We start from the raw sequence: 25,896 nt of genomic DNA on the forward strand, positions 1-25,896 counted from the left end.
TTAGTGATGTTGAGTATCCATTTTCATGTGTTTGTTGGCAATCTGTATATCTTCTTTGGAGAAATGTCTATTTAGGTCTTCTGCCCATTTTTGGATTGGGTTGTTGGTTTTTTTGGTATTGAGCTGCATGAGCTGCTTGTATATTTTGGAGATTACTCTTTTGTCAGTTACTTCATTTTCAAATATTTTCTCCCAATTTGAGGGCTGTCTTTTCATCTTGTTTATGGCTTCCTTTGCTGTGCAAAAGCTTTTAAGGTTCATTAGGTCCCTAATGAACCTAAGGTTCATTAGGTCCCATTGTTTATTTTTGTTTTTATTTTCATTTCTCTAGGAGATGGGTCTAAAAGGATCTTGCTGTGATTTATGTCATAGAGTATTCTGCCTATGTTTTCCTCTAAGAGTTTTATAGTGTGTGGCCTTACATTTAGGTCTTTAATTCATTTTGAGTTTACTTTTATGTATGGTGTTAGGGAGTGTTCTAATTTCATTATTTTTTATATGTAGCTGTTCAGTTTTCCCAGCACCAATTATTGAAGAGGCTGTCTTTTCTCCATTGTATATTCTTCATTCCTTTATCAAAGATAAGGTGACCATATGTGTCTGGGTTTATCTCTGGGCTTTCTATCCTGTTCCATTGATCTATATTTCTGTTTTTGTGCCAGTCCCATGCTGTCTTGATTTCTGTAGCTTTGTAGTATAGTCTGAAGTCAGGGAGCCTGGGTCCTCCAGCTCCATTTTTCTTTCTCAAGATTCCTTTGGCTATTTGGGGTCTTTTGTGTTTCCATACAAATTGTGAAATTTTTTGTCCTAGTTCTGTGAAAAATGCCATTGGTAGTTTGATAGGGATTGCATTGAATCTGTAGATTGCTTTGGGTAGTACAGTCATTTTCACAATGTTCATTCTTCCAATCCAAGAACTTGGTATATCTCTCCATCTGTTTGTATCATCTTTAATTTCTTTCAGCAGTGTCTTATAGTTTTCTGCATACAGCTCTTTTGTCTCCTTAGGTAGGGTTATTCCTAGATATTTTATTCTTTTTGTTGCAATGATAAATGGGAGTGTTTCCTTAATTACTCTTTCAGATTTTTTGTTGTTAGTATATAGGAATACAAGAGTTTTCTGTGCATTAATACTGTATCTTGCTACTTTACCAAATTCATTGATTAACTCTGTAGTTTTCTGGTAGCATCTTTAGGATTCTCTCTGTATATTATCATGTCATCTGCAAACAGTGACAGCTTTACATCTTTTTTTCCAATTTGGATTCCTTTTATTTCTTTTTCGTCTCTGCTTTGGCTAAAATTTCCAAAACTATGTTGAAAAATAGTGGGGATAGTGGGCACCATTGTCTTCTTCCTGATCTTAGAGGAAATGGTTTGAGTTTTTCACTATTGAGAATGATGTTGGCTGTGGGTTTGTCATACATGACCTTTATTATGTTGAGGTAAGTTCCCTCTGTGCCTACTTTCTGGAGAGTTTTTATCATAAATGGGTGGGGAATTTTGTCGAAAGCTTTTTCTGCTTCTATAGAGATTATCATATGGTTTTTATCCTTCAATTTGTTAATATGGTGTATCACATTGATTGGTTTTGGTGTATTGAAGAATCCTTGCATTCCTGGGAATAACCCGACTTGATCATGGTTTATGATCCTTTTAATGTGCTGCTGGATTCTATTTGCTAGTATTTTGTTGAGGATTTTTGCATCTATGTTCATCAGTGATATTGGCCTGTAGTTTTCTTTCTTTGTGACATCTTTTTCTGGTTTTGGTATAAGGGTGATGGTGGCCTCGTAGAATGAATTTGGGAGTGTTCCTCCCTCTGCTATATTTTGGAAGAATTTGAGAAGGATATGTGTTAGCTCTTCTCTAAATGTTTGATAGAATTTGCCAGTGAAGCCCTCTGGTCCTGGGCTTTTGTTTGTTGGAAGATTTTTAATCACAGTTTCAATTTCAGTGCTTGTGATTGGTCTGTTTATATTTTCTATTTCTTCCTGGTTCAGTCTCAGAAGTTTGTGCTTTTCTAAGAATGTGTTCATTTCTTCCAGGTTGTCCATTTTATTGGCATATAGTTGCTTGTAGTAATCTCTGATTCTTTGTATTTCTGCAGTGTCAGTTATTACTTCTTTTTCATTTCTAACTCTATTGAGTTTTCTCCCTTTTTTTCTTGATGAGTCTGACTAATGGTTTATCAATTTTGTTTATCTTCTCAAAGAACAAGCTTTTAGTTTTATTGACCTTTGCTGTCATTTCCTTCATTTCTTTTTCATTTATTTCTGATCTGATCTTTATGATTTCTTTCCTTTTGCAAACTTTGGATTGTATTTTTTGGTTCTTCTTTCTCTAATTGCTTTAGGTGTAAGTTTAGGTTGTTTATTTGAGATCTTTCTTGTTTCTTGAGGTAGAATTGTATTGCTATAAACTTCCCTCTTAGATGTGCTTTTGCTGTATCCCATTGGTTTTGCGCTGTCATGTTTTCATTGTCATTTGTTTCTAGGTATTTTTTAAATTTACTCTTTGATTTCTTCAGTGAACTCTTGGTTATTTAGTAGTGTAATGTTTAGCCTCCATGTGTTTGTATTTTTTGCCATTTTTTTCCCCTGTAATTGATTATCTACTCTCATAGCATTGTGTTCAGAAAAGATACTTGTTACAGTTTCAATATGCTTAAATTTACCAAGGCTTGATTTGTGACCCAAGATCACAAATGCTGTATCCTAGAAAATGTTCCATAAGCACTTGAGAAGAAAGTGTATTCTGTTGATCTTGGATGGAATGTCCTATAAGTATCAAGTAAGTCCATTTTGTTTAATGTATCATTGAAAGCTTGAGTTTCCTCATTTATTTTCATTTTGGATGATCTGTCCATTGGTGAAAGTCAGGTGGGGTGTTAAAGTCCCCTACTATGAATGTGTTACTGTCGATTTCCCCTTTTATGGCTGTTAGTATTTGCCTTATGTATTGAGGTGCTCCTATGTTGGGTGCATAAATATTTACAATTGTTATATCTTCTTCTTGAAATGATCCCTTGATCATTATGTAGTGTCCTTCTTTGTCTCTTGTAATAGTCTTTATTTTAAAGTCTATTTTTTCTGTTATGAGAATTGCTACTCTAGCTTTCTTTTGATTTCCATTTGCACGGAATATCTTTTTCCATCCCCTCACTTTCAGTCTGTACGTGTCCCTAGGTCTGACGTGGGTCTCTTGTAGACAGCATATATACGGGTCTTGTTTTTGTATTCATTCAGCCACTCTATGTCTTTTGGTTGAAGCATTTAATCCATTTACATTTAAGGTAATTATTGATATGTGTTTTCCTATTATCATGTTCTTAATTGTTTTGGGTTTGTTATTTTAGGTCTTTTCCTCCTCTTGTGTTTCATGCCTAGAGAAGTTCCTTTAGCATTTGCTGTAAAGCTGGTTTGGTGGTGCTAAATTCTCTTAGCTTTTGCTTCTCTGTAAAGGTTTTAATTTCTCCAACAAATCTGAATGAGATCCTTGCTGTGCAGAGTAGTCTTATTTGTAGTTTTTTTCCTTTCATCACTTAAATATGTCCTGCCACTCCCTTCTGGCTTGCAGAGTTTCTTCTGGAAGATCAGCTGTTAACTTTATGGGGACTCCCTAGTTTGTTATTTGTTTTTCCCCTTTCTGCTTTTAATATTTTTTTTTGTATTTAATTTTTGATAATTTGATTAATATGTGTTTTGACGTGTTTCTCCTTGGATTTATCCTGTATGGGACTCTCTGCACTTCCTGGACTTGATTGACTATTTCTTTTCCCATATTATGGAAGTTTTCAACTATAATCTCTTCAAATATTTTCTCAGTCCCTTTCTGTTTTTCTTCTTCCTCTGGGACCCCTATAATTCAAACGTTGGTGCATTTAATGTTATCCCAGAGGTCTCTGAGACTGTCCTCAATTTTTTTCATTCTTTTTTCTTTATTCTGCTCTGCGATAGTTATTTCTACATTTTATCTTCCAGGTCACTTATCCGTTCTTCTGCCTCGGTTATTCTGCTATTGATTCCTTTTAGAGAACTTTTAATTTCATTTATTGTGTTGTTCATCATTGTTTGTTTACTCTTTAGTTCTTCTAGGTCCTCGTTAAACGTTTCTTGTATTTTCTCCATTCTATTTCCAAGATTTTGGATCATCTTTACTATCATTACTCTGAATTATTTTTCATGTAGACTGCCTATTTCCTCTTCATATGTTTGGTCTGGTGGGTTTTTACCTTGCTCCTTCATCGGCTGTGTGTTTCTCTGTCTTCTCATTTAGCTTAACTTACTGTGTTTGGGGTCTCCTTTTCACAGGCTGCAGGTTTGTAGTTTCCGGGTTTTTTTTGGTGTCTGCCCCTGGTGGGTAAATTTGGTTCAGTGGCTTGTGTAGGCTTCCTGGTGGAGAGTAGTGGTGCCTGTGTTCTGGTGGATAAGGCTGGATCTTATCTTTCTGGTGAGCAGGACCGTGTCCGGTGGTGTGTTTTGGGTTGTCTGTGAACTTAGTATGTTTTTAGGCAGCCTCTCTGCTAATGTGTGGGGTTGTGTTCTTGTCTTCCTAGTTGTTTGGCATAGGGTGTCCAGCACTGGAGCTTGCTGGTCACTGAGCGGAGCTGGGTCTTAGTGTTGAGACAGAGATCTCTGGGAGAGCTCTCGCCAATTGATATTATGTGGAGCTGGGAGGTCTCTCATGGTCCAGTGTCCTGTACTGTGCTCTCCCACCTCCAAGGCTCAGGCCTGACAGCCAGCTGGAGCACCGAGACCATGTCAGCCACACAACTTTGCTTTCCTTGAATTTGACTGTAGCTGTTTTGACTTGGGGATTTGTACTGGTTTTGTTTTACTCTTGGCTTGTTTTCACTTCCATGAAGCCCGAGACCAGCGTGCAGGGCAAAGGCTGAGGTGTCAGCCAGCGGAGGCAACTTCTGAGGGCTCGACGGACTGCGGGAACGCTCTGAGGTGCCCTGGCTCCACCACCTTTGAAGATGTCAAACTCCCGGTTGTCTTTTTATTAACATGTGGGGTATACAAGCTTTTTTTTTTTTTTAAGAACCAGAAAACTGTCCTTTTGGAATCTATGTCTATAAGTTGGATCTCAACAATCATGTTTTGCACAGTATTTTTCTATTAGGGATAGAACCCAGACACATCAAAAATAACATACACTACAACCATCTGTAAGCAAGTGGTGCTCTATGTACGATTAGTGCATATCTACACACTCCAACATAGAGGATTGTATTCATACACACATGTAAACTAACTTTGCGTTCAAAGCATGTAACAAAAGAATGATTTCCCCAGTGGACCAGTCAACTAAACTTGCTGCAAGATTTTAATGCTACAATGATCCAGTTTGGGGTTATTCTATAGCAGTTCATCCAATGCAGCATTTCCCAAATCAGTGTGGGATTTTTTATCTGGATGAAAATAAGAACATTGCCAGCACCATAGAAGCCCTTCTCTTGCCTTGTGTTCCCACTGCACGCCCTCCACTCCCCCAAAGGCAACCATTCATATTAACTACTAAAATCACAATGAGTTTTACCTAATTTGGATTTTAACTACATATATACTTGATGTATATTATGTGCTCTGCTTTTTTGCTCAACATTTGTTTTCATTTCTTTTTTTTTTATATCCAACTTCTCAACCACCAGCACTTTTGCTTCTACCCCTACATCTCTGCTGAAAGTGCTGTGACCAAAGTTACCAACAAATTGGCAACTTGTTTTGAACCCAGCCTTGGAAACAATTCCTTATTAAAATTTTATGATGGTGTACTCCTTTGGCTTTCTTCCTATCTCTCTAAGTTTTGCTGTTGTTTACTTTTAGTTTCCTACTGCTGTTCTGCCCATCTCTTCTATCTTCACATACTCACCTTAGATACCCCACTCCTTGCCAGAGTATCAAATTTTGACTGCATGCTCTATGTCTCTATTTGTGCCCCAGAGCTCCCACCTGACTCTAGACCACCATATTCTCCATCCAAAAGTTTATATTTGAATATGCCAATATGTCTAAAATTTAATATACTCCTCACACTTCCTTCTCTTCCCATGTTTCCTACTTTAATGAGTAGCATCATTGTTCACCTTTGTTTGCAAGCAGAAAATTGGACATTATCCTTGACCCTACCCTCTTCCTCCCATGTGTATGTAATCACTCATCAAATCGAGATGATTCTGCTTATAAGTGATTTTCCAAATATGGACACCTTCTTGCATTACTGCTACTGCTCCTCCTGCCTCCCTCACCTTAATATACAGCAACAGTCTTAATTCCGGTCACTAAATTCTGCTATTTTTCTCAAATAAAGGACTTTCATATACTAATGATCTAATGTCAATGAATGTTAATATAATACTCATATTTTATTGCTCTTCTTATTAGATGATTCCGATAATTAACATTTTATTATAGCAATTGTGATTTCCCAGAAAAATAAATATCTTTTCCTTATAATGTCGTTATCAAATTTATATTCCATTAAGAATTCTTTCATATAAAGAGAGATGACATTTTGAATATAATCATGAAGAGTTAGGTGATTTAAAATAACTGTTCCATGTTTTTTAATATTTTAGAATTTTAGAGTTTTAATTATTCTTTTTAAGAAAGGAGAGACAGATATTGTACAGTTAGTTTCAATATAAATGCTCACAATTGATGCATTATGTTTGCAAAAACCTAATTATTTTATGCATAGTAGAAAAACATCTTCCTTTGGATCTTTCCACACATAGAGATCATTTTGAATTGATAAAGATTTATTTAAGGGTGACATTAGATCTTGAATCACTAGAACACATCTTAAAGTGTATGTATATGGTTTGGGGAACTACAACTCATAATTTAATAGGATTTCAAGAATCTATCAGAGTTACACAGACTCCTCACTTCATGTAATTTTAAGTCAAAGCACTTTATAGTTTAACTCAGGAAATTATGTACATGGAAAGCATTTACAAAGTATCTTTTCTCTAGATAGACATTTACACCATTTTGGGTTATCTAGAAAGTCCAAATGAAAACAATTAATTCCTAAAATTAAGAGCCATATAATAACACTTTACCATCTTAATTGAATTTGCAAAAATAAATAAATATAAACATTTATTTGAACATCACTTCTGAAATTAAATGTCTCAGTTTTGTGTATGGTCATCTTGTCTAATGGCAAATCACTTGCATTTACCTACAAATCTGAAGCAAAAATATAGAGTTCCAGACATGTCAAACTTAATCAAACATTGTATTTTAATTTTGAGTTGGAAGAAAATAAAACGCTGAATCTCTGTATTTTAATACAAGTCCTTGTAGTTAATAATGACACTATTAATTTGTTTTTAATTCTAATTACTCTTTGCACTGAAAAATCTACACATTTTACTATCAAGGCAACAAAATGCAAGCGTGCAGGGTGTCCACCATCTGACGAGAAGATTTAGTATTTCTTATTTTTTAGGTACGCGGGCCTCACTGTTGTGGCCTCTCCCGTTGCGGAGCACAGGCTCCGGACGCGCAGGCTCAGCGGCCATGGCTCACGGGCCCAGCAGCTCCGCGGCATGTGGGATCTTCCCGGACCGGGGCACGAACCCGTTTCCCCTGCATCGGCAGGCAGACTCTCAACCACTGCGCCACCAGGGAAGCCCTAGTATTTCTTTTAAATATTCAAAACTATGTCTGATCTCACTTAAGATTTATTGGATCCCATTGCATAGATTTCCAAGTTTGTTAATCAAACAAAGCATGATTTAAGATATTTGATGCTTGCAGTGATGATTTATTTTAAATATCCTAGTAAAACTCAAGGGATTTTTGAATAACGTCAAAAATTCTGGAGAAAAATTAAGAATGTTATCTGATGCTTATTGTAAAATAATAAAATAATTCATCTTATCCAAAATGAAAAAAAAATACTATTTGATGGAAAACTTTATAACTACTAAAATAATACCCTAATCATGTAATAACAGTTGATAATGTGCTGGTTCTTTTTTCTTTACCATTAACCTTTTCCTGTTTGCAAAGTACCCTTTACTTTCTTCCATGTTGTGTGGTGGCAGAAAGAATAATAAACTGGAACTCAAGAAATCTGTTTATCTTTGTATCTACCAGTAAATAAAGACTGGATAAAGACAAGTTTCTTAACTTCTCTGGCCTGAGTTTATTTTTCTAGATTCTATTCATTTAGGGACTTTTGAGTTTTCTGGGCTTTCTTTTTAGAAACTCTCTGGGGGAATGAATTCTGGGTGGAAAAACTGATTACTTTTTATCCTTACTATATCTGTCCTTTTTATCATTGTCTGTCTGAGATGATGCATTCTAAAGGAAAGGAAACGTATCTTTTCAAGTTGCTTTAACTGTCACAGCAGTCTATACACATAGGTACTTAATACATAACTTTAAAATAGATTGCCTTTTCACAATTGTTATATTTTTTTATTCATGATAGTAATATTTTATAATAGAGTAACTTTCTAAAATCATGTCATTATACAACACCTGTCACTAAACTTCACAAAACCGAGGTGGGTTTAGTGGTGAAGTATTTTAACAGAAGGAGAGAAAGAAATAGACGTATGTTTCCTATTCACATATAAGTATAAACACATCTTGCTGATACAGGCAATCCAAACAAGTTAGTGTTGCTCTCTCCAAAGGGTCATTCGAGAGCTTGATACCCTGTTTAATAACGGTGAAACGCTGAAAATATATTGCAGAAAACTGCTTGGTGAGACCACAATGAATATTAAGACACCCCAGATAATTCCAGCATTACTTAAAAACATTACCTTTTCTAAACGATTATGTTAACATCATTTTATCATAGTTAAGGAAAAGTTTTGTGATTATTCAAAAAGATAAAACCTCATAATATGATTGCTGATTGCCAAGTGCTTTTGTTATCAAATATCACTTTATGATTCAAAATATTAAAAATGTAGACCTTTTGCGTTATACATAATTTTGACAGAATGGCAGAATCATTACAATCTTCATTAAACTTCATTGCATTTACTATAAATAATTTCAATAAAATTGCTACCATACTACCTTCCAGTTGTTAACAGAATCATATAGATTTTCTTCTCTCCAAATTCAATAGTTTGTAGTACACTGTAGCTCCTTTAAAAACAACGTTTCACTATGTCTCTATTGAAGTTTGTATTGATGATTCAGATTTCTGAATTGCAAATTTTATTTATCTTTACAACATACTGATCTACCTTGCCTTCCTTAGCAATATCAAATCGTATCCCAAACACAGCATCATTTTCCCCTTGATAGGTGCAGGCAGCAGTATTCTAGGGAAGATTCTTTTGTACTGATATTGCCAGGGATCATTATTCAGTCTTTGCTGTGTTACCATAAAAATAACATATTACTCACACTTTATTTTCATTGTATTTATTAGTTTCTAGCTCCACTATTCCACCATTAACAATATTTTGAATAAAAATCCTACGTAAACATACAATTTAATTCTTATTGATGCTTGATAGTTTGTATACCATTAAAAATATTTTCTGCTACTGCTATAGATTTCAACTACTTTTATTTAGCCACATCCATGTATCTTCATATTATGGGAGTGGGGGATAGGAGTTGGTAGGTTAGACTGCCTGTTTAATAAAATAAGTTAGTAAAATAGTAATGATAATTGATATATTTCCATAGACTTTCAGACCTGGAAGAGATCTTCCGGTTGGACTAGTTTCTATAAATACTCTGGTGTATCATGCAGTAGAGATTTTATTTATGCTGATGTAGGAGAGCAAAACTGCCACCCCCAAATGTCTCTTTGGTATTAATATTATTTCAAGCTGAAAACAAACAAAGCCCAAAAGACTTGGAAAGTAACTTCAACCTTCCCCCAACTGCCTTGAAGAAAGAGGATAGAGGACCTCTTCCAGGAAGGGAGCTATCACCACAGGTTACCATAGTATGAACTAGGGGTGTGGACAGAAAGGAACTCAGCAAAGTCTGCTTCTTAAAATTACTCTCTGTGTCCCACTGTTTGTGCAGGGCTAAGAGAACATTCATTTACCAAACACTTGTTTTTCCATCTCCATGTGTGTTGCTTTCCTCCCCTTTGAAGCACAAAACCCCTACCTCAGCATCCTCTTTTGTCTTTAGCTGAAAATGGTATTTAAGGTGAGGGTTTCAGCCATTTTGGTGAGTTACCCAGTTTTCTTGGGTCTCTCCCATGTATACACGTTATTAAATTTTGATTTTCTCCTGCTAATCTGCCTTATGTGAACTTGATTCTTAGACCAGCCAAAAGGACCCAGAAGGGTAGAGGAAAATTTCTTCCTCCCTGACACTCTTCTCTTTGTCCATCTTCCATCTCTCATCCCCTAAAGTCCAAATCCACTCATCCTGAAGACCCATTCAATTGTTACTACTTTCATAAACTCTCCTTGATTCCCAGTGTTGGAGGTTATATTCTTAGTTCACTTTATATTTTACGTAGGCCTTCCTATGACATTTATCCCCTTGTATCTTACACGATAGTATACAATATAATCTAATGTAAACAATTTTTCCTGATAAACCATAATATTCCTGTCATCCTAAGCACACAGAACAATGCCTACTACAGAGTGAAGTTTAGTGGCAAACACATAGACTTCTTAACTGGTTTGGCATAGGTCTGATAATAAACTCAGCCACTTGGTTCTTAACTTCTCTGTGTTTCAGTTTCTTCATATAATCATTGAATGATAATGCTGCTTTCTTGTTATCTTTGAAAAGTTTTCTAGCCTTGTGACACACTTTAAAGGATTAAGTGTTTACCGAGATATCCCATCTGTATTCTGCTTGCAATTTAAAGTGGAAATGCAGTTTAATTAAATTTGAAGAGCATACTGACGTCTTGCCTTAAAGCTTTGTAACAAGCAGCTATTTCACATTTATTACTTTGCTAGTTTCAAATATTACATAAAATATAATTCAGTGTTTTAATATAAAATGATCATGTGGTAATTACTATCCTCATTTATATGAATTTTCAGAGATTTAAGTAATTTTTCCAATATCAGACAACTGATGGATGACAGAGGCATAACTCAAAAAGGATCTTTTGGGCTTCCCTGGTGGCACAGTGGTTGAGAGTCCGCCTGCCGATGCAGGGAACACGGGTTCGTGCCCCGGTCTGCGAGGATCCCACATGTCGCGGAGCGGCTGGGCCTGTGAGCCATGGCTGCTGAGCCTGCACATCCGGACCCTGTGCTCCGCAACGGGAGAGGCCACAGCAGTGAGAGGCCCGCGTACCGCAAAAAAAAAAAAAAGGATCTTTTTATACCAAGTACATATCCTATTTCCTGCCTTTTTGGAAAAAAGAAATATATACATATGTATATATTTGGAAAGTCCTATATATGTGAGTGCATATAAAAATATTGAAGATTATCTATCTATCTATCATCTATCAATCTAAAATCTCACTTAACTTTCATTACTTGGTGATTTTCAAATACCAACCAGTTAATTTAATGATTTTTTTTTCTCTTTCTTTTACACACAGCTCCAAACTTTCCCTTCTGTTTTTTGCCTCTTACTCTTTTTTCTTTGAATTATTTTTAATGAATAACCTGTCATACACTTTTTTAACCAAATCATCTTTACAACTTTGCTCTATAAAGTATACTCAATTTTAAGAAGTCTTTAAGCATTTTAAACATATATAATTGATTCCAAAATATCTTAACATAAATATAATTTTCAATTCTTATGCTAATTATTGTTGTTAACATATATGCAAACTTTATCTATTAATCAACTTTGGTTTTTCTATAAAATAAAAAAATTGTCATTATGTAAATAATTGTTTTTGATATATGGTGACAGTGAAGTGCTCTTCCTACTCTAAAAATAACCTTGGAAGCATCACTGTGGAATTAATATCTTAAACTAGAATCAATAGGAACTGATAGTAAATGTTATCAAACATTTCCAGCTCTGCATTTTAGAATTATAACTCCCTTAGCTTTTACATTCATTTCAATACAGCCACACACTTAAATTATCTCAATTATATACTTCTCTTAAGAAACAGTCTGTACTTTGAGGTCAAGCAAACGCACCATATTGGGTAAAGAAACAGAAAAAAGAACAAAGAGGAATTAGAGAATGAATCTTATACTCACGGAATGTTCTATAAAATTCTTCAAGAGCCAGGTGCTTGTCTGAGTTAAAATCATCATATTTCAGTAGATCATACAAAGTGCAATCAGAAGGGTCCTTGCCAAGTTCTTCCTGTTTTATCACCTGACAAGAAAATTAAATTCAGGCAATTATATCTGTCTTAACATTTCTATAGTATAATTAATTATATGTAAGTCACTTAATAGGTAATTTAAGTCTGTAGTTGGGCAAAGAACTGAACCTATGAGAAACCTGGGTTTTCAGTTACTGGACATTTATTTTCAACTGTTTCAAAGATATACTTAAAAATTTGACTTAGTTGCTTTGACGTTAAGATATGTACTTAGAATTTAGCCTAAATTTTCTAATACAGAAACCTCCCAGTAGGACCCAGAAAATCTGAACACTAAAAGGACATTTTTGTATTTCAGTCATTTCCTTTGCTCCACTTATATTGACTCAAGGAAATGCCTGCACATGAAAATTTCCTCCAATGTCTCAGTGACCCATGTCAAAATAGAACAGTTCTTCTCCAACAAAAATAGTGAGGAAATTTGGTCCAACTTTCATCTTCCTATTATTTGTAAAAAATGAAGTTAGTATTTTTTTTCTCTTCTGCCTGAACTCCTCTCCAGCTGGAAATGAAGGCATTTGGTATTCTGAATTAACTCCCTGGGTCACAAAGGAGCTATTCAACAAATGACTGTTTCCAGGAGCCAGATAGAATTAATGCACCAATTGATGATGGAAACCTACCCAAGCAGGGGTGAGGAAAATCACCAGGCTGCTTTTCTACTCTGTGCTCTGTCCCATGGGGCAGCTTTTTTATACTCTGTTTTTTACCAGACAGATATAGCCTGTCTGGTAAAAGAGGTCTCCAAGATTTTTCAAACATTCCTTTTCATTCTGGGTAGCTGCATAGCTGTGTCCACGGTCTTTCATATTTGTCCACAGAGGGAGTGGTTCATATGGCTTGGAGCTTTGCTTCCCCGTGTTTTTTTTTTTTTTTTAAGTTGGTGCAATCAGGAAACACAGACTCTGAAGTCAGCCAGCTCTGGGTTCAGACCATGCCAAGGACACTTAATAGTTCTAGAATATCTGGCAAGTCACTCAACCTTTTCTCAATTAGAAATTAAAGATAGTAACCTCTATCTCTCCTGGTTGTTGTGCAGACTTATAAAAACATGTATATGCTTATACACACACATATCGTCAAGTGCAAGACATACAGTATACATTCAGACCTAATCAAAGTTAAAAATAATGATTTTTATTTAACGTGCTTCTCATTATAATAATTCATGCAGATTTCCACACCAGCTTGTGCACGTTATAGTTGTATATTCATGATGCTTTATTATTTCTTTTGGTAGACCGGGATGATTCAAGCTTTGTCACAGCAATGGCAGATTGGTGATAGGAATTACTAAAGAGCTATTTTTAACCTTTTATGGAACATCCGTAAGTTAGAAGTTGTTATGCCTGCGCTTGGATGAGCTGCAGAGACAGCGCTGAGGATGGAGCTTAGCCGATGGATCACTAGAAGCTCCAGCCCCTCCTGTAGCCACCTGAGTGGTGACATGAAATGACAGCACCTGCACTGCTAAATACGACTTTTACACATCATGTGTTCTCTCTTCTTGTTTACTGGATTCAAATTTCATTGGCTAAGCTGGCATTTGCTGCCTTAGAAGGGGAGGAAAGTGAATGATTTATCTGCTTTCCATATAAATGGATATTGTCAATAGTGACGATTAAAGCCCTAGGCTTTAGCACAGTCCAGCTGGAGGGATTAACAAAACTATCTAATGGCTGAAGCTATCTCTCCTATAAGCCTAATGGGGAAACAAGTACTGCTTTTCTGTTTAGAAAGCAACGGCGCTCTCAGCCACTCTCCATCTGTTATTTGTTGGATAATGGGAAGTGACTTTTCCCAGGTGGCGGAGGGGCAGTGTGTTTGATCTTACCTCACTATACTCTTCCTAAAGACCTGCAGTGCCAGCACTGCGGTAATTTTTAGGATGCAGTGACACCAGGATTTGGTCAGATATTTTAATACTATTTTTAGTGACTTTTAGTCACGTACCTGTTTGTGAAACGATGGAACAGAAAGTTGGGGGAGAAGCTTTCATCATTGTACTGTATGTCTCATATTTATTTCTGTTCTAATATTTCACTCAAGTTAAATCATGTATAGACCCAGAGAACAGACTCCTACTTTTTTCCTTGAAACTGGTTTTGACATAAGACTAGCTTGCTTTTGATTTGATCTTGAACTTGATTTGATCATGATTATAAAACTCCAGCTGGATATGCTGTTTTAATGAATGTGCTTTAGGAAAGTGCATGGTCCTGGCTAGTGAGCTTTTTATAAAAATCCTTGTTCACAGACGCTTGGCCATGCCCACGCACAGGAGAGAGGTGATTGACTCCCTCATTCTTCCATATTTTAAATACACGTTTTCCTCATTTAGTCCATTTTTGGTCAATGAAATAGCCTACTTAAGACATGCTTCCTAGTAACTTTTTCTCTCCTTTGTTTCCTGATGGGAGCATTGGCACACTCTGGGGTGTTCCAAATGCAGAAGATACCTTCCTATAGACCTTTTAACCAGCCTGGGAAAATTGCTTCAGATATTTGGAGTTCTGATAGCCTTAACGAGCTGAATGTGTGACTGGGGGAAAGAAAGAATAAAACAAAATAGTAGTAATACATTAAGCACTCTGGTGCTGGGGAACCAAACTTGTAGGACATTTATATCATTTACCGTCTGGCTCTGGTTCCAAAGACTTCCCACTGTAGCTTCCTCAGAATGCATGTGTTACATCTGAACTAGAGATTCTTGACAAGGCCAGACTCACTGAATATACTGCCATTGAAGTATCTTATGTTGAAACTTTAGTCTAGGAGGCCAGTCACAGTTTCATTTGCAAAGTATCTTTTTAATTCAGGTAAGTACATTGTTTTTTTAGGCATAATGCTACTGCACACTTAATAAAGTACTGTGTAGTATAAAAATAACTTTTATATGCACTAGGAAACAAACAAACAAAAATTATGTGACTTGCTTTATTGCAATACTGTGGTAGTCTGGAACCAAACTGCAATATCTCTGAGACATGCTTGTACACTACACAGAATCTCAGATGACGATAACTTATCTAAAGATAAATAAAACTGGAAAGAGAGATAGAAAGTGCCAGAGGTAGATGCAGAGGATTGTCTCCCTGCTAAGAGATGTATGGTTATTAGATTTCTGGGGATAAGGCATGATTTGGACATCCAGGTTTATTATATTAACTCTCACAAAAGCAATAAGATACGTGTAGTTGATTTTGATGGTCTCAAGTCAGGTCATGGTGATGAGACCATCTGTGTAGGGGGTAGGAAGACAGAGGAGTCTAATCTTCCAGTTTTGTGTCTTGTTCTTTCCTCTCCTTGGTGGAGTGGGAGAAAAGATGAACTCGTGAGCTATACTACTCATACTGCCAACTACTAATTGGCACTTGCCAGCTCCCTCTACAAGGATTAAATCATGCGCTGCTGCAGCTGCTGACCTTCAACACCCCCTGAAAGGAGTTCAGGTGGAGAGCAGAAATGAGGCCCTCTGTGCTCTGCAAAAAAGTGGCAGAACAGGTCTTCAGATAGTTAGATATTTTCAGGAGACAATTTTATGAGCTCAATTCTTGCATCTCCTCATATCTAGAAAAGCACTAAAATCCTTCGTGGTGACGTCTGCTCCTTGTGACGAGTAACCTTCACGAGACCAGCAGAAACCTTCTGCAAAAAATATGTGCTTGATTGCATGTACTCCCTCTTCACCAAAATCACATGTACACTGACCTGCCCCCCAAAATCTTTGGAGCAGTTTCTCAGAGCTCTCCGAAATGCTGTCTCCCGGGCTATAGTCCTCATTTTGCCCCAAATAAAACAACTCACAGCTCTCACGTTGGGCATTTTTTTTTTCGATTGATAATATGTTCAAGTAATCTGAGTTCTTCCTCATCCTTTGAAACTATTTTTCTCAAACTAATCATGCCTGTGTCAGAATCACAATGGTCTTAGTAGAGTTAGAGCTCAGTGATCCTCTATTTTAAAGAAAGTCCATCACGTTTGTGAAGTTAAGCAGAGGTAGATATATTCAGTCCTTTACTTGACAAATGTGTAGGCTCAGAAAGGCTCCAAGGCTCAGAAAATAAATATACTCCTGTGGTAACGATACACATCTCCAGGCACTGGCTTTTAACTTTCTCCCACATCAATATAGGTTGGCTCTTCTGTTACTTGGTCCTCCAGACTACTTCTTATCCACTTTCTTCCTTTCTCCCTCTCTCCCTTCCTCCATCCCTCTTTCTTTCCTTTCTTTACAACCACCATATGAATAGTTCTAGGGACTGGAGATTAATTAGTAAGTAAGAATGACTCCATTATGGAGTTAATATTCTAGAAACGGTGAGTGGGAACATGTAATCAATTGAAAAAAACAAGATAATTATGGATGGTCAACAGCGCTTAAAAATAAACAATGTGAAAGGACAGAGAGTAAATAATTAATATTACAAATTATAATGGTTTAATCATATATAACTGATGCTACCCTGCAATAGGTGTATTAAAAGAAAAGAATTGCATAAAACAATCACATCTTCTAAGTTCTCTTTTAGGTTTCGTAACATGCTTAACACGTTAGAAGACATTTAAAAAATCATTAGGGCCAACATTAATTTTGAAAGACTAGCTGAAGAGATAAAATTATTAAACAATTGGCGGGATGAAAACTATTTTAGTTTTAAGGCATTCTATATGGCTCACAGGGATTCTCTGAACATGAATGCCAACATGTTTAGTATACTTTGACATTCTAAAGGAATGCTACAAACAATATATTTAAAATTTTTAAAAAATTTAATTTTAAATTTCAAGTTGTCTTATGATACTATGAACAGAGTTAAAGCAAAAAAAAAAAAAAAAGAATATTTGAAACTACTTACTAAGGTTTCCAGCTACAATTGAAATTACTGTTTATTAATTGGAGCCCTGAGCTACACCTAACCCAACAATACAGGCCTTACCTTTCTGTTTTAAGTGCTAATGGTTGCTGTTATTATTCTGAAATCCTTAGCCCTTGAAAGGAAATTCCCGATTCTACTAGGATCTACCTACTGGCATTGCCAATGCCATTTTAACAACTGGTTTCTGCTGCCTTATTTTGTATACCTGACAGGTTTATGGGGTTTGTAAATGTTGAATAGGATTAATTACCACGGCACTCCCAGACAGTCCTCACTTATCTCCTTCTCTACCCAAACAAAGGCTTATTTATTTGCATTTAGTTTGTTTCCACTAAAATAGCATTTTATCTATGGGATAAAACAATTCTTACCAATCTCATTACACATAAATATGTTGACTAGCTACAAGAACCCTTTTAAAAATCTTTAAAACTGTAATAGGCTTAACAACTCAAAATAAAGACTAACTGTCCATTCCCTATGTAACAGTTCTAATAAATTTTAAAGAAAATGGATATGTACAAAGTCTGCAAACACATCAGCACCATGCCTATCCTGTTAGCTTAAAAATATCTAGCGTTATTTATTCTTTTTTATTTAATTTTGTAAATGAATTCACATATGGTAGTCATTGAGCAAATGGCTCTTTAAGTCAAATATATATAATAATCTAAATCCTGAGAACAAGTAGTTCCTTTTATTATTTTAATAAACAGTTGTCATGTGTGCACATTAAGGAAATATTTCATTCTAATATGTATTCCTAATGTGAATCAGCTTATTAAGATGACAGAACCTAAATGAAGAAAAAAGCTAAATCAATATACTCAATACAGCTGCTAATTTAAACTCAGACTCACAGGGGAATGACTTTGCATACTTAAACTCCATGGGTGGTTATTTTATGAAATGGGGAGAAGGCTGAGGAACACATTTGCCAAGCCATTAGCACCATTTCACTTCAAGAACTCTACGTTGGCTGCTCTTAAATTAAGCAAGGAGAATTTTAGGCTGAGGTTGGCTCTAATGCCTTGGCACATACAATACAACCAACCCCTAAACCTGTAAATGCCTCAAGGTTATGAAATCAAAACCTAAGGACAACGGGTCACAAACAACTAGGCTTTAATCTGTAGCCAATTAGTACTTTCCTTACTTTGCTTTCACCTTCTCTCTGTAAAAGTTTTCCCTAGCTCCCCTCCGCAGAATGCTTCTAACAACTTTTGGTATGGCGCTGTCAGATTTGAATGGATTTTTGCTCAGATAAACTCAACATTTTAATATGCTTCAGTTTATCTTTTAACATTGCTAATAAACTCAAGGGTGCCATTCTGCTGAGTGAAGTCTGCGTATGTATCCCCTCATTTTACTCTGAGGAACCATGATGCGAGAAGTAGTTGTCCTTTCTCTAAGGGACAATTTATACAAATTCCCTTGTGCTTCTAACCCTGGTTAACCTCTGTGACCCTATAAAATCCAAGTCTTCCCATATTGCTCTGCACACTTCCCAATCTGACCTAATCTCATTTCCTTTCCAACTCAAACCCATCATAGTATCCTCTGTAAATCCTGCTCTCTGATCAGAAAATTCTCTTTTGGCTTCTATTTTTATGAAAACATGTTCTTCACCATACTGACTTTAAGAAAATCTGGCTACCCCTTAAGAAAACCAGTTGTCCAATAATTTTAACAATTGGAGACTAATTTTTTTCTCATGTTTATTCTACCTCAATGGAAGGAAGATGGTCAAAAATTAAATGCTTCCCTATTGGCACTTCTGGATTTCTTCCTCCTCCCAAATGAGTTTTCTTTCATCAGATAGATAGATAGATAGATAGATAGATAGATAGATAGACAGATGGATGGATGATAAATAGAAGCTACTCCTTTGAATGTCAGGTCATTCAGTTACATAATTCTTTCCTATTCTCTCCCCATAATTCACCAATGATTTACCCCTCAATTCACAATATTTCTGTCTACCTTAACTCTTTATCAATATCCCCAGAAACTTCAAAATGCATATGAATAAACCACCAGGAAGAGTTCTATGCTTCTTTTCATAGCAAATGATCATTAACCTTCTCTCTTCCAATGAACTTTTCCTACATACCAGCCTGCCAAAAGGGATGTGATCATACCTTAGGTCACTTCATCCTGAAATCCTCATTTCAAGCATTACAGGTCTATTTTGGAATAACATATGTTCTTAAAACCATAAATGTGTTACTGTGTAGCTGAGCGCCTGACCATACTAGTCACATACACAATACTTAGGGGAGAAACCCTGTTTGTTATTATGTTTCAAATAAAGACTATACTTTACATTTGTTAAGGCTTTTTCAGTGAGCCATTATCCTATGAGACATACATTTGAATATTAAGCAAATTTGCAGCATATTGCTACAAGGACAATTTTCACTGAAGCAAGCATTAGTAAAGCTCAGATTTCACCATAGACCCAAAGAGAGCCCTGAATTCTTGCTGTTGGAGAAGGCAATTTAAGAGAAGCAGGAGAGATATACAGGTAATAGAGATGAACCTCAGACACTTGTTTAGATTTGGGGAATGGAACTAAGAGAGAACACCAAACAAGCAAAGTTTCACACCGTCAGCCTGGTCTTTGGAAAGAGCCAGAAAATTTGATTTTGCCTTTAGTGCATAAAACCGGTTACTGGCTGAGACCACTCAGTTCTACTACCTCATTCTGAATAGGACCCAGGCAGTATAGCACAGATTTAAGAAAAGATACAGGGCTGCCTAGACCAAAGTAAATTAAATGTCCATTTACCCGTTGTCAATAAAGAGAGAAGAGACATCTTAAACAAAAATGCTCAACAAATACTTTAAATGTGATTGAAATATTACCTTTGTCATATAGTAATTAAGACACGTATATGGGAGAGGAGAGAGTGAGGAACTGTTCTGTTCCTGTAAAAATGCTCCCACACTCTCCCCTGTCATCCAACTCCATGTCCCTCAGGAAGGCAAAAATCCTCACCAAGGGTGAAAATGGACATCATACACACTTGAGGAAAGAGAGAGAGGTGGGATTTCGCTTGGTTCTGAGGGTATAAAAAATAAGGCAGAAGACAGAAGATAAGAATTTCTACTAGTCTCAGGGATTGAAGACTTATTTGCCAAAGGAAAGACTGTGCCAGATATTGCTTTATTTTTTTTTAACATCTTTATTGGAGTACAATTGCTTTACAATGGTGTGTTAGTTTCTGCTGTATAATAAAGTGAATCAGCTATATGTATACATATATCCCCATATCTCCTCCCTCTTGCACAGATCGGTTTTTGATGTTGGTGTTATTATATTCTATAACTTGCCATTAGTTTTTAAGAAAGGCACATAGATGTTGGCAACTACTGAAAGTGATGTATTTGGTTATACACATTTAGGGGGAGAATATAAATAAAACAGAACTATATTGTTTTGAGTGATAAGGAATTTGGAGCCCCAGGGAAAATTAAGGAGTTGAAACTGAGAGACAGACTTGGGTCTTGCATCTGTGGTACAGAAAATGCAAGGCATGATCTGGACAGAGCACAAGGAAAGGAGAAGTGTACAAAGTGCTTCATCTAAACTGGATTTCAATGTGTGATTTGTGTAATATGTGATATAATCCCATCCTCTACCACCCTATACATCTTCAGTCATTCAACCAAGTACATATTGCTTTTTGCAAATGGATTGTGTGTGTGTGTGTAGCTCAAAAAGAAATGCAAAGGGAATGACAGACATCTGGATTATAGAAACGTAATAGTATTATTACAATTACTACTACTATTATCATTACTCAGTTACTGTACGATACTAACTGAGGACTTATATATTTTTAAAATATTTAAATTGTAAAATATAGTCAATTAAAGCATATTGTTTCTTTCATAACACATCTATGTCTGTCTTAATCAAGATATTGCTTTCAATTATTTCTTATAACTTGGTTTTATGGGCAAGAAAAAACTGCACAAAACTAGGTATTTTACAGTTTGACAGGTAAGGATATTTTAGTATAATATATATCAGCATCTTAAAAACAAAATATATATGATACTTATTTAAAGTTTAGTTCAATTTAACATCATATCTGTAAAGACAGGGGCACTATATACTCTGGAGAAAAATGCCCACCACCACAGTGGTTGCAGAATGATGCCATGTACTTGTCTCTAGCCTAGAACTCAGGATTTAACAACATTCATACTAGCTATGTGAGATAAGCAGATGAGTACTTCAAATGATGTGAGAAAAATAAATAATGAATAAATAAATAAAACATGCTACCATTTATTTTTCCTAATTTCTTGGAATAACCAAACTATTTTTCTTCTTTTGTAAGAAACATTTTTTCATTGTGAAAATTGGTATTAAAATGCTTGCATATTTAATAACGTGTACATAGATTTCTGGGTTATAATGGCCGATTTGTTCTCACCTATCAGCTGATTGTAAACATTAAAAAATGCAGGGCTTCCCTGGTGGCGTAGTGGTTGAGAATCTGCCTGCCAATGCAGGGGACACGGGTTCAAGCCCTGGTCTGGGAAGATCCCACATGCTGCGGAGCAACTGGGCCCGTGAGCCACAATTACTGAGCCTGTGCTCCGCAACAACAGAGGCCGCGATAGTGAGAGGCGTGCGCACCGTGATGAACAGTGGCCCCCGCTTGCCACAACTAGAGAAAGCCCATGCACAGAAACGAAGACCCAACACAGCCATAAATAAATAAATAAATACATTTTTTAAAAAATGCAAAGGATGAACTGGATGGAAATATTGATCAGTTGCTCATCCACTAACTCAAGCATGTGTGCCCTCTTTGTATTTCCATTATCCTCCACGGTATGCACAGGAAACTTAGATTGGAAAATTTAATTAGAGCTAACAATTATATCATGTTTTCTATGTGCTAGTTATGTTTCTAAGAAGTCTACATTTTCAAAATAATATCAATATCACATCCAGCTTACATACTAGGTGTTTTTATCATTGTTGATATGTAGAAAGGGAAGTTGGGACACAGAGAGTTTGGGTCATTTGCTAAAGGTTGCACAGGAATTAAGTAGTAGATATGAGTCCAGGTTCTATAATCAAAGTTCTTAAACTGTGATACTATAGATCTTACCCCCTTTAACTATTGCTTTTTATTATCTCTTTCTTCTCTCAACTACCTCTAGTTTCTAATTTACTTGAAAATCTGCAAGAGAAGCTTTAGAATATATATTCATTATGTGGAGTATGAACAGAACACGGGCAGCCAGCTTTTATGCTGAATTTATAAAACCTCAAAGCCAAATTACGTTCATTAATTTTTACTTGCCATTGGCAGTATCTTGGAATTACAGATTACATTTCTGCTAATAATAGCTTGTAAATTATTAGCAGACACCATTAAGATCCTTTTCCCTTTTACTCTTTTAATTTAAATTATTTTGAAACTTGATATTAAATGAGGATATTATATGTTTCCAAGCTGATTTTTAAAGTCATATATATTATTGACTTTAATATTATAATACTTGGAATACAAGTTCCTTAAAAGCACCTGTAACCTAAAAAGACACAAGTCAAAAACAATATTTATGCTCTTAAGAGCTAGAAATGTATTATATCTTTTCCACGGCGTCAGTTACAACCTTCTGGTTTTTTCATAGCTGATTGCTGACAGATGAGACGCTAATATTTCCACTCTATAAAGCTGAAGGAAGGACTGGGGCATGTCTTCAGGGGTTAGTAAGTATTACCTCCCCAGATCCTCCCTTGCCTGTACCTTGTGGATGGTCAACATATAAACAGGATTCTGAAGATCCTTTCTGCTCTCACATGATAACTTTCAGATGAATTGGAAGGGCACTTTTCAGATGCAAAAGCAAATCCAAATCAAAGGTAACAGGAAGAACAAAACTAAACGTTGTAGCAGATGACTTTATTATGGGTTGTGCTCTGTCCTCCCCAAAGATATGTTCAAGTCTTAACCCTGAGGACTTCAGAATGTAAACTTTTTTGGAAATAGGGTCATTGAAGATGTAATTAGATACTGTAAGATGTGGTCCTTCTAGAGTAGGGTGGACCTTCAGTCCAATATGACTGGTATCTTTGAAGAAGGGACAAAATGATGTGAAAACAAATACACAGAGAGAAGCTATTTGACTGCAGAGGAAGGGACTAGAGTGATGCACCTACAAGCCAAGGAATGCCTGGCACTACCGGAAGCTGAGAGAGGCAAGAAAAGACTCTCCCCCGCAAGAGGCTTCAGATAGAGCATAGCCCTGCCAACACCTCCATCTCAGGCGCTGAGCCTCCAGAACTGACAGAGAGGTTGTCTGAGCCACCCAGTTGGCGGTACTTTGTTATGGCCACCCTAGGAAACTAATATAAACTTGGATGTAGCAGAAACTTGAAACAATTATAGGTGAGTGATGTCAATGCCATTTTCCAGTGATGAGCAATTTTCTCTTTGGACTCAGAAGTGGGTCCTAGATTTGGTCAGATCATGTGGCACACCCAACCACTGGTTAAAGTAGTGTAGACATGTTAATGAAAACTAAAAACTATTATAAAATTAAAAAGTAAGAAACCAAAAACACAATATATTTGAATATGTCAGACATGCATAGATCCAAGTGACATGCCTTAATTATAAATTCATTTTAACTGAATTACGTCATTACTAGAAATGTAAAATTCTAAAGAGTTTCATTCTTGAAAAATAAATTATGACATGTATGACAACATGAATATCTTAATTAAAAGTTGTCTAACTTTACCTTAAAATTCCAGAATTTCATTCCTTGAATCCCAGGGCCTGGGACTTAGTAACTACTCATTAAATGTAAGCTGAATTAAAGAAGATAATGAAAACGGTGTGTTTTTTAATTACCTAGAATGACAAGTCCATTTGCTCACAAGGTCACTTTGACGTGAAGTCTCTAAACTAAGTTACACTATCCTAAAACTTGAAATACTTGCATAATAAGACCGATATTCCACATTGTTGGATTTTTTTAAGTAAGCCATAAAATTAAATATGAAATGTGAATGGCATGATGTTGTGGAAATAGACAATTGAATTTTTTTTTTGAAAACTATATTTCCTGTTAAGCACAGCAGCAAAATCCACCTTAAGATCCACTATAGGAATTACCATGGACTCAGCAACACTCCTCAGGGCTATCACCAATTTCCTAGTCGCCCTGGAGTGGCTTATTCTCTCCTTTGCTCCCTAAAAACCTATATATATTTGTGGAGAAATTTTATGTCCATCATTTTACATTTCCATCACTATTCACAAGTAATTTAGGTTCTTAAATCTGGGCATTTCAATTTCCTTCAGCAGTCTGTCTCAGTAACACACACATTAAAATATTTCTAATTTTCCAAAATGGCTCACATAAAGACCTTTTGTCTATTAAAATATTCTCTTCTCTTTAATAACAATTTGTCTATATGTATCATTTTGGTGGCAATTTTCAAAGAAATGAAATTTAATAATGTTGACATAATATTAAAATCAGATTTAATATACCTGATCTTTGATAATTAAAAAAGTACTGGAGTAGGTCAATAATTGAATACCTTCTTAAATCACTTATTTACAATATGTTATAGATGTACTGTTCAGTAATGCTCTTGAATACCAGATAAACAAGCTTCCATTGACTGATAGAAAATTAAACATTACAAAAGCTCCAGAATATATCTGGAGATATTTTATAAATTCTATAAGAGAGAACTGGCAATTCCTTTAGGTATTTAAGGTATAGAAACCGGTCAAAAGTAGGTATCTCTTTTAAATTGTACAACATCATACAAATATTACTTAAAATTAATACTGCTGATAGAGTAGTCAAATTTTTCTCTTAAAAATATTTTATGTCTATAGTCAAATTATATGAATAAAAATATTTTTATTTATATAGCATAAAATCACACAAATGTAAATATATCGCATATGCTATACTTAAATTAGCTTGTTAATTTAGTCATTAATCTTACCTGAGTTAGTTCATTGATATCTACAAGTCCATTACTGTCGGCGTCAAAATATTTAAACATTTGATCCACCAGCAACTTCTTCCGAAATATGTCATCACCGTTAGGGTTTTCATTGTCCTGTGTAACATATTTTTGATTTTGTAAATCTAAAATCATGCTTTTCATCTTGCTGTATTCAGTGGCCTCGCAGTTATCTCCTGTAACAAAAGAACTAAGTTATTTTCAAAACAATATTAGAAAGGAATCATTTATTTTATTAATGTTTTAAGCTGATATCTAGTAGATAGCATACTTTGTACATAATATTTATGTTTCTACTTGCATACTTTACTACTTGTACAAGGAAAAAAGAATGGGCTATTTACATGAGAGGATAGAAAATTTTCATTACTATCAAATCCAATAACAACACAAATACTGTGTGTTTTCTCGATGACAAAGTCATTGATTCTATGAATGTACATAGAAAAACATGATAGCTTCAATTGGTTCCAATGTTTAAATACACTACCTTAGTTTAACTCCTCACTATACATGTCTATAGTGATAATTTCACAGGTTTTGAACATGAGGTTCAGGGAGATGAAATGGCTCACCCAAACAAAGGGTTAGATTGTGCTGGATTTTGTGCTTAAACTGATATATATATCTGGCTCCAAAATAGTAAGTTTTTAATTGGAAATATATATATTTTTTACATTTGGATTTGTTTTGAAGAAATTTGTGTGT

The 25,896-nt window shown here is 35.6% G+C and overlaps 1 protein-coding gene across 4 annotated transcripts in view; it reads right to left on the minus strand.

Annotated features, from left to right (window-relative positions):
- The window catches only part of FSTL5 (follistatin like 5), a 680,376-nt gene that overhangs the window by 303,315 nt on the left and 351,165 nt on the right, over window positions 1–25,896 (minus strand). For all 4 annotated transcript variants that reach the window (XM_004266153.3, XM_004266154.3, XM_012531687.3 and 1 more), the window contains exons 5-6: window positions 25,168–25,364; window positions 12,152–12,272 (exon numbers count right to left, since the gene is read on the minus strand). In XM_004266153.3, the coding sequence (XP_004266201.1) occupies window positions 12,152–12,272; window positions 25,168–25,364 (318 nt within the window). The remainder of the gene's footprint in view (window positions 1–12,151; window positions 12,273–25,167; window positions 25,365–25,896) is intronic.

Source organism: Orcinus orca, chromosome 4 (assembly GCF_937001465.1).
Source record: "Orcinus orca chromosome 4, mOrcOrc1.1, whole genome shotgun sequence".
NCBI lineage: Eukaryota > Metazoa > Chordata > Mammalia > Artiodactyla > Delphinidae > Orcinus > Orcinus orca.